The sequence below is a fragment of the Anguilla anguilla genome, chromosome 8 (assembly GCF_013347855.1).
Source record: "Anguilla anguilla isolate fAngAng1 chromosome 8, fAngAng1.pri, whole genome shotgun sequence".
Taxonomy (NCBI): Eukaryota; Metazoa; Chordata; class Actinopteri; order Anguilliformes; family Anguillidae; genus Anguilla; species Anguilla anguilla.
The window spans coordinates 2,490,362-2,499,776 of record NC_049208.1 but is presented as its reverse complement, the minus strand read 5'-3'; the positions used below and the strand labels follow the sequence as shown (position 1 = coordinate 2,499,776).

The 9,415-nt window shown below is 48.2% G+C and overlaps 1 protein-coding gene across 12 annotated transcripts in view; it reads left to right on the top strand.

Annotated features, from left to right (window-relative positions):
• The first annotated feature begins 2,229 nt into the window (after positions 1 to 2,229).
• The window catches only part of LOC118233213 (rho GTPase-activating protein 12-like), a 41,727-nt gene continuing 34,541 nt past the window's right edge, over positions 2,230 to 9,415 (top strand). For 4 of the 12 annotated variants that reach the window (XM_035428635.1, XM_035428645.1, XM_035428636.1 and 1 more), the window contains exons 1-2: positions 2,231 to 2,451; positions 8,560 to 9,207. In XM_035428635.1, the coding sequence (XP_035284526.1) occupies positions 8,635 to 9,207 (573 nt within the window). In that variant the 5' untranslated portion in view covers positions 2,231 to 2,451; positions 8,560 to 8,634. Of the gene's footprint in view, positions 2,452 to 8,559; positions 9,208 to 9,415 lie in introns of all 12 variants that reach the window. The other 8 variants (XM_035428646.1, XM_035428640.1, XM_035428642.1 and 5 more) reach the window with 3 other exon arrangements.

Here is a 9,415-nt window from a genome sequence, read left to right as displayed (position 1 = left end):
ATGTTTATGGGAGGCTGCCTCTTCAGGAGCCAGAGATACCAACACCCCCACATCCCAGATCCCCCTCACCCACACCCCCTTTATTTTTGTCGATTTCCCCGTGTATAAGAAAAGGCTCCACGTTACAGTCCTGGGGAAATGACCCGTACAGTGTGTAGATTTTCAAGCCCCGCCCACCTGAGGTTCCCATGAATAAATTAACGGTGATCGTAAAAAAAGCCGAGTCGGGAGAATGGAAATGGGAGTGCGTTTGCCATGGCGACCGGTGTCCACGCGCTTACCCATGCTGCACCCTGACAGTAGGGGAGACACTCGTCTATAGCACTTTAACACCCTTCTGCGTGATAAAGCCCCCACTTGACATCCGCCAAAAACAGGCCGTGACGCTCCGAACGTTCACAGGGAATAAATAGCACTCCATTGCGCTCGGAATAAAGACCGGAATGTTCTCAGCCGGAATGTTCTACTTTTGTCGTGAACTGTGACGTTGATTAATGTTTACGCGGAATGCCTCGAGTCTGCACTTTGAAGTAGTTCTGGAGAAATCGCTCGAATGGCTTTGGCAGAGTAACTTGGACAGGACAACGTGCTTTGTGTGTACACTTGTGCAGGTTGAGCGCGATGCTTCAGGTGCGTACTGGAGCCTTGTTTGAACCGGTTTCACTCCAGAGATTGAACACAATAAAGTTCAAAAATAAAAATTAAAAAAACATATAAAGAAATAAATGAAAAATATGACATTTTGTTCATGGTGATAAACTAAATTATTTGCATTAATTTAATTTTAAAAAATGTAATAAATAAACAGACAGTAAAGTGTATTACTGTGTAATAGCAACTGAGTTTTTGATTGACAGTGGAAATACTGGATCATTCCGACAAGCACGTGTAGGGATCATGGGATCTGAAGGGGGGTATTGGTGATGTCATCTACTTTTGATTGACTGCATGATGTAAATGTATGTGTGATTAAATAATTCTGGAAAAAAAGGAGTCGTCGTCTTTAAATTCAGCCAAGTTAAAGTGTTTTTGAAGGGGTTTCACTACCCTTGGTGAGGTAGATGTGTGAAGAGGGGGGGTAGCTGACTGTTGTAAAATTGTAAAAGACTGCTATTTACTAGACTGCATGTTTTCCACACACCAACCTTTGTTTTATACCATCTAAAATTAACTTTTCTTCCGCCTGATTCTGTATTTGACGTGTTTATTTCCTGTGTTTTCGTTTTTTCTTTGGGGAAAGACGGTTTCACGAACTTGGGAGGAATTCCTGCAGCTCACTTTAACTCAGAGAATGTCAGCTACCCTGTCCTGAAATTGACTCGCTAGGCTAGGTGAGAACCACATGCTTGCTTTAATTCTTCAATGCAGTGGTTTTAGCCCTGGTCCTGGAATACCCTCAGAAGAATTTTTTTAAATAGAACAGCTGTGAAATTATAATTTCGGGTAAATTCTAAGGGGAGAATACTACAGACTACTGTTACATACATCCCATTCACAACATGAAATCCCCATCTTTATTATATGAAATTATAAAAATTATTCCCTGTATCAAGTTTTATAGAACAGAAGGCTGTGCGCCAAAGGATTTTTTCATGTGTGCTGGCAATCCACCTTCTGTGGTGTGGCTGCATATTATTTGTAAAAAAAATAAATAATGAAAACGAAACTATTGGGTGAAAGTGATGCTGGGGAAATTCTACTTCTTGTCGTCCCACCTCTTTGAGGGTGGATGGTGTGGTTATAGTGGACAGAGGACACATGGCTGAGCTCTTGCACTTTTTAAAATTTGACATTCTCTGACTCGACCTTGCCACCCTGCCCATCCAGTCCCACATCTCCCTCCTCATCCAGTGACACGCAGACTACCTTCCCTATCCTGTCACGTAGCATGTCCCTGCAGCCTGTCTCTGAGGCTCAAGTTTTAAAAAGACCAACTAGCATAAATGTACATCTTCAAAAACTGTATGTAAATACAATTTTTTTTAAATTATATTTGAGCATTGAACACTGAAAGGGGTCTTAAAAGATGTGCTTCCTCGTCAGCGTGGTATTGTTGTGCCACCGTGCCATCGCCAGATTGGGCTATAAGGAACCTAGCCTAGCCGCCGATTTACACTTCAAGCTTATATTTTTGCATGTTACCCACTGTAAATTTCTGTGCGACGCCAGTATTTTCACAGTAGAAACACAAGATGGAGCCAAACGTCTAAATCTCCCACCGGCGCCGAAAGGAGCGTGGGTTTTTGGCAAAGTCGGCTCTGCTGCAGTCCTTCACTAGTTTGGCAAAACAAGGAGCTCGAAGTGGAGCACCGTCAGGTTGACTGGAATCGAGTTTGGAGGGAGTGTTTGCTGCCCGCGGACTAGAGTGGGGGAAACGACAAGGCGGAAAAAAGTTCATTTGATCAAAGAGCCGGGTTATTTACTCAAAAGGAAGAGCCAGGTGAAAACAAGGTTGGTATCGATCGCTTGCTAAACCAACATTTATGCCACTGCACCTTTTTCTAGCTATACACTACTAGCATAGCGAACACAAATTGCTGGCTACGCGACCACGACTTACCGTAGCGAAGCGTTAAATAACTAGTCTAAAAACTAGTCATCGTTTAGAGTGAAGTGTTCGTTTGGCGGATTGTTGTTATTGTTTGCTGGTCAGAATAGTTTACGTTAGCCTGCAAACGAGCTAATCGGGTGATCCCATGTTTTTCCCTGGAATGAAAATGAACCTGTTCTGTCTTGCCTGCCAGCGGTCTGGAATAGGCGCAGTGTCGCCACGGACCACCAAACGTAGCTCGCTAGCACGCTAATTAGCGAGCTAAGTTTTGTTTGCTTTTTGAGTAGCGTTACCTTACAAAATCACGAGATTGTTAGGTAATACCAATGTAGTATCTATTAGGTTACACAGGTAGCCTAGTCCTAAAACCTACGCCTCAAACAATTTTCCTTGTTTAACTTATCCGTTTGACGGTAGCTAAGTGTAAACTACTGTAGCTAAAGTTTTACCTTAGCTAGCCAGTTTAGCCAACTAGTGAGTTCAAAGTGATACATTTTCAGACCATTGTTTATAGCAGGTTGCTGTATTATCTAGTATGGTGGGTTTTTTATTTGAGAAGGCAACACGAAATCTGCAGGGTGAACTAGTCTATATAATTAGTATCAGAGACTGGCTGCTACGAGCAAAAATAACGTGGAAACCAAATTAATTTAGCTACTCTATTTGTGGCATTTACTTGGTATCGCGTCACATTAATTTACTTGCTTGCGGGCATTTTGAAATCAGTTTTCATCAAAGCCATGCTATCGTAGTCAGACATTGTACTTATTATGACTTATTTGTTATTGTTATTGTCAACAGCAACAGCAATAGAGATTTAAAACCGCATAATCACTGCTGTTGTTGACAAAATGCAGATCTTTCTTTGTGACAAACCTTAATCTCAAAATATTGGTATCACTTACATGACCAACTCATAATAGTCAATTTAGGCCAACATTTAGGTAGACCTATAATCGAAGTTTATACTGGGTACTGTAAGTTTGGTAATTAACTGCAGAATTGGAATAGGACAGGTCATATTTAAATTCCATACAGATATTGGTGCGATCGACTTAAAATGTTGTAATGAGCAGTTAAGTACATTCATTGGCGATAGAAATCAATGGAAAACATGTAATTACGGTGTAAGGCATTCCTACAGATTTAAAAATGAACAACGGAACATGGAAGTATGCACCCATGCGCGTTCCAGGAAGCTGGTTCATGAATATTGTGTTGGCTCCCAGCAGGTTGCAATTCCTTCATTTCCGTTGCATATCAAAGCAAGTTTTGAAGGAGGAAAAAAAACTACAACTATTGTTTAGCTTGTCGGCGGAGGACCCAGAAATAGCCTTTGTTTCTTTATTTTGGCATGTTAGATTTCGATTTTCTATTCGGCCTTTGAAGAATTGTAAACGGTTTTATTTCAGGAAGAGAGAGGAGAGTTTTCCCCCCATTTAAACGTGTCACGCTCACTCAGATTAAAGGTGTGACACACACCCAGGTGACTGTACTCTGTGTCGCATTACGGTAGTTGAACATGGGTGAACGGTTACGTAAGGCGTGTTTTTTTTTCTTAAGATTTTTTTATTCGTGTTTTTTCTGAGGTTTTTTTTTTTTACAAAAGAATTCGTTGTTTCTGAAGGGTTGATGCAGCTCGGCATGCTACTTGTAGACCCATCGGAATGTTAAATCTGAACAAGCCTTAACGTACCAGTGTGTACTGCACACGGGGACAGTACTAGGTCAGAGCAGTAAGATAGCAGTGTAGCATACTGGTTAGAGAACTGGACTGTGGCATACTGGATAGGGGACTGCTCTGTAGCATACTGGGCAGCAGTGTAGTATAATGGGTAAGGAGCTGGTCTTGTAACCTAAAGGTTACAGGTTCGATTCCCGGGTGGGACACTGCCGTTGTACCCTTGAGCAAGGTACTTAACCTGCATAGCTTCAGTATATAGCCAGCTGTATAAATGGATGCAAAAGTTGTATAAGTCACTCTGGATAAGATAAGTCTGCTAAATGGCAGTAATGTAATGGTTGGGAAACTGCTCTGTAGCATACTGGTTAGGGAACTGCTCTCTGGCATACTGGTTAGGGAACTGTTCTTGGGCCCTGGGTAGGGTTAATGGGTGCTCATTGCAGCACAATTGGCTGCATCATTAATATTTTATTTCCCCCGACGTGTTCCTTTTGTTGTGTTATGGAGCCTCGTGGAGCCTGGGAGATTGTTTTTTTGACGTGTTTGTTTTGACACGTGGATACACCGCCACGGATATGCCACACCTTTCGCGGTCCGTTCGCTCACTGGAGCTCTGCTCCTGCCTCGCTGCACAGGAGGGTGTCAGAGATCACGCTAATGGCGGCTGATCACGCTAACGATGGCAGTCGTGCTAACGGCTGCCGGTCACGCTGGCGGTGGAGATCACGCTAACGGTTGTGATCGCGGCTAACGGCTGTCGGTGGTTGTGCTAATGCTGGTTGCTATGCTAACAGCGCCGATCACGCTAACGGTGGCAGTCGTGCTAACGGCTGCCGGTCACGCTGGCGGTGGAGATCACGCTAACGGTGGTGATCGCGGCTAACGGCTGTCGGTGGTTGTGCTAATGCTGGTTGCTATGCTAACAGCGCCGATCACGCTAACGGTGGCAGTCGTGCTAACGGCTGCCGGTCACGCTGGCGGTGGAGATCACGCTAACGGTGGTGATCGCGGCTAACGGCTGTCGGTGGTTGTGCTAATGCTGGTTGCTATGCTGAACAGTGGCGGTCGCGCTAACGGCAGCGGTTACGCTAACAACGTGATTATGCTAACAGCGCCGATCACGCTAACGGCGGCTCCTGATTGAGAATCCACGGTGCTGGACAGCAAGGCTGTAGCTGATTCTGAAACTCCCCGCCCTGTCTGTAATGAAGCTGAGGTAACGAGCAGCACTTGCAGTTTTACTGGACTGCGAGGGGAAATGGATGCAGTCTGAAATCGAAGCTCAGACGTTTGTGCCGAGCTCCTGCGGGCTCTTATTTACATGCATTAGCCTACATTTAGCTATTTTCAGCGCCACTGGAAATTTCACTGTTCTGGTGAAGTGCCTTGACTGCGCAAGGGTGTAGCAGCAGTGCCCAGCTCTGGAGTGAAACCTGCAACCTCTTGAGTTTGCAACCCCAGGTTTCTATCCACTTTACTGTGCTGTCACTGCTGAGTGAGAGTAGGGGGAGAGGCCTTACAGTGGTGATGTTTGTTGGCGGTTTGTCAGTTTGACAAGTGTAGACGCTTAAAGGCTCCAGGAATGGGCGGAAACACACGAAGATCTGTGTATAAATCTGTGATTTATGACCAATGAAAATGAACTATTGTGACCTCCCAAAGCCAACTGCTTATTGCTTTTAAAAATCAAAGTTTTAAACGCTATCGACCCTTCTCACAATTAGGCCGTTTAACACAACTTTAATGATACAATGGTTTTAACATATGTTTAAACTTTAACGAACCAGTTTGTACATGTTGTATCTCTGTTGGTGGTCCTGGGAAACGTAGTTATTTTCAGTTTCAGTCAGTTTTCTGTTTCTCCTCTGGCATGTGAGAAGCTGTTTCTGGTTTGAAGACAGTATATTTATGACGGAGGGAAGGAAGACGTTTAGCAGACCTGGGGTCCCATTCCAGGTGTGTTGGTGAACAGGTAGTCGAATCAGGTGATCCTGTCCTCACCCTGCACCAGGATTTTCCAACTCCTTTCCCCTGGGGGGTCAGATTCATTAAAGGAAAAAAAAAAAAAGAAAAAATCTAAACTGCTCACGCTGGCTAAATGTACGGTTTGTAAAGTAAGTGCAGTGTTGCGTGCGTGCGCGTGTGCGTACATGTCCAAAGTGGTTGCCTCCCTCAGATATGCATAAGTACTGCTGATTATACAGTCGCTGGTGGGAAGTGTGCTGTCTCTGTGCTGAAGCGTCTGAATAATGGCTTCTCTTCTCTGTGATCGGTGTGCTGAAGCCTCTGAATAATGGCTTCTCTTCTCTGTGATTGATGGGACGGGGGCATGCCTGTGCTGGCCCTGTGTTTGACCCCCAGGGCCCCCGGGGGCCCCGGCCGGTTAGACAGGCCTGCGCTAACGCTAACGCTAATGCTCGCGCGGTGCAGAGTGCACTGTAATGGTGGCTCTGGAGCCGCAGCCGCGGTCAGACGCTGGCCGCAGGTTAAGTGCTGCTGCGCTGAGGTATGTGTGACATCACAGAGGGGAGCGGAGTTCGGCCGGGTCCAAGGGAGAGCGCTGGCTCGGCTGCCGTGGAGACGGCCGTGTGACTCCCGTGGAAGACGAATCACGTGGCAGCTTTCAGGTTTCTCCTCTGACTGATGCCCATTACCTGGGGGGTGGGGTCTCAGACCAGAGCTCAGCCCGGGGTCAGTCCTGGGGGGCCGCAGTGTCTGCAGGTTTAACTCCAGTCCTGGGGGGCTGCAGTGTCTACAGGTTTAACTCCAGTCCTGTAGGGCCGCAGTGTCTACAGGTTTAACTCCAGTCCTGTAGGGCTGCAGTGTCTACAGGTTTAACTCCAGTCCTGGGGGGCTGCAGTGTCTACAGGTTTAACTCCAGTCCTGTAGGGCCGCAGTGTCTACAGGTTTAACTCCAGTCCTGGAGGGCTGCAGTGTCTACAGGTCTAACTCCAGTCCTGTAGGGCCGCAGTGTCAGCAGGTTTAACTCCAGTCCTGGGGGGCCGCAGTGTCTGCAGGTTTAACTCCAGTCCTGGAGGGCTGCAGAGATTTTTCGCTGTAGTTGTGCAGTTCAGTTCTTCATCTGCTCTTTAGAGAGACGCTGCCACAATGATGCTTTATAGAAACGGGTAGTCGGAAAATTTAGACGGCCCCTTAAAGGGTTAAAGTGTTTGGGCACGAAAGGTGTGTTAAAGTGTGTGTGTGTGGCATGTAAGAGTGTGTGTGTGACGTGTTAGGGTGTGTGTGTGGCATGTAAGAGTGTGTGTGTGGCATGTAAGAGTGTGTGTGTGGCATGTAAGAGTGTGTGTGTGGCGTGTTAAAGTGTGCATGGGGTACTGTTGTTCCCATACCAAAATTTTAGCTTTGATAAGAATACCAGCTTTGATATTCATTTAAAATACAATGAAAAGTGAACTCAACTTATCTTTTCAAAAATATTTATTAACAAAAATATCGGACACACAAAATACAGGTTAAGACATTAGAACTCTGTGAACAATAGTACTAACTTATTAAACCATCCAGATACCTTAATCTATGCATGATGTATCCGTCTTATCACACCTGTCGAATTTTGAGGTCCCTGAAGAGATTGGGGTGGTTGTTGGACAGAAGCTTTGCTTGGTTGGACTTGTTGCCTTCCTTGGCAAAGCATACTTTTAAGCATGTTTTTGCTAACAGGTGTAATAGCCTTCTCAGATTGGCCTTTATCGTTTGCCTTGTAGGCAAAGAACTGCCACAGGGTTCACATGAGTGGTTTAAAGATTGAAACGCTTTGCAGTCTTGTATCACAACAAAAAGCTTACCTAAAAATAGAAGCGTACCTAAAAATAGATGCTATGACATCGTCACACATTTTAATCTGCGGTGCCTGCATACTTAAGTACTGCTGGCTGCCCTGCGTTGGGGGGGGGTCGGTGTGATCCACTGCTGCCTTTATATCGGACCATCTTCTCTCTCTCTGTGTGAGGAAACACAGCTCCACAGCCAGCTTCCTGTCCCTCACAGCTCCACAGCCAGCTTCCTGTCCCTCACAGCTCCACAGCCAACTTCCTGTCCCTCACAGCTCCACAGCCAACTTCCTGTCCCTCACAGCTCCACAGCCAACTTCCTGTCCCTCACAGCCAGCTTCCTGTCACTCACGTCTCCCCAGACACACGGCATGTTAGTGTGTGATGTGTTGAAGCGTGTATGTAGCGTGTTACTGTGTGTACTCAGTGTGTACTCAGTGTGTATGTAGCGTGTTACTGTGTGTACTCAGTGCGTGTCTGTAGCGTGTTACTGTGTGTACTCAGTGCGCGTGGTGTGTGTCTCCCTCCCGCAGCTCGCCGCTGCCCTGTCAGTCATGCGGACGGCCCCGCCCCCCCCGCTGTGAGCCTAGCCGGGTCCCGCGGTCAGGATGGCGGACGGAGAGGGCCGCTGCGAGCTGCCCATCGCCCCGGGGCAGCTGTACATCGAGGTGGAGTACGACTACGAGTACAAGGCCAAGGACCGCCAGGTCAGCATCCGCGAGGGCGACTGCTACATGCTGGTGAGGAAGACCAACGATGACTGGTGGCAGGTGAAGAAGGACGAGAGCAGCAAGGCCTTCTACGTGCCCGCCCAGTACGTGCGGGAGGTACGCAAGGCCCTCATGCCCCCCCCCAAAGCCCTGCACCAGGGCAGGTCCGGGCGGACCGCCCCCAAACCCAACTTCCTGCACGTCCGCAGGCCGGACGACACCCTCGGCCGAAACCTCGACGCGCCCAGCTTCGGGACGTCCCCCCGGGACGCCGGCCAGCGCCCGGAGAGCCCCGGGCGTTGCCAGGACAACCACGTGGCCGCGCCGGCGCGGGCGGAGTCGCCCGTCCCCCGGCACCCCGCCCCGGGGATCTGGGTCACCCCGGACGATTCGGGCGGGAGCTCGGAGAAGCTGCGCATTGACTCCGAGTCTGGAGACGAGCTGAGCAGCGGCTCCCTGGAGCACCTGCAGGTAGGCCCCGCCCCTCTGTCCCGCCCGCGAACGCACGCTGCACCCCGCCCCTCTCCCCCCCCCGCCCCTCTCTCCCCCCCGCGAACGCACCCTGCACCCCGCCCCGCCCCTCTCTCCCCCCCGCGAACGCACCCGCGACGCCAAACCCCGCCCCTCTCTCCCCCCCGCGAACGCACCCGTGACTCCAAACCCCGCCCCTCTCCCCCCC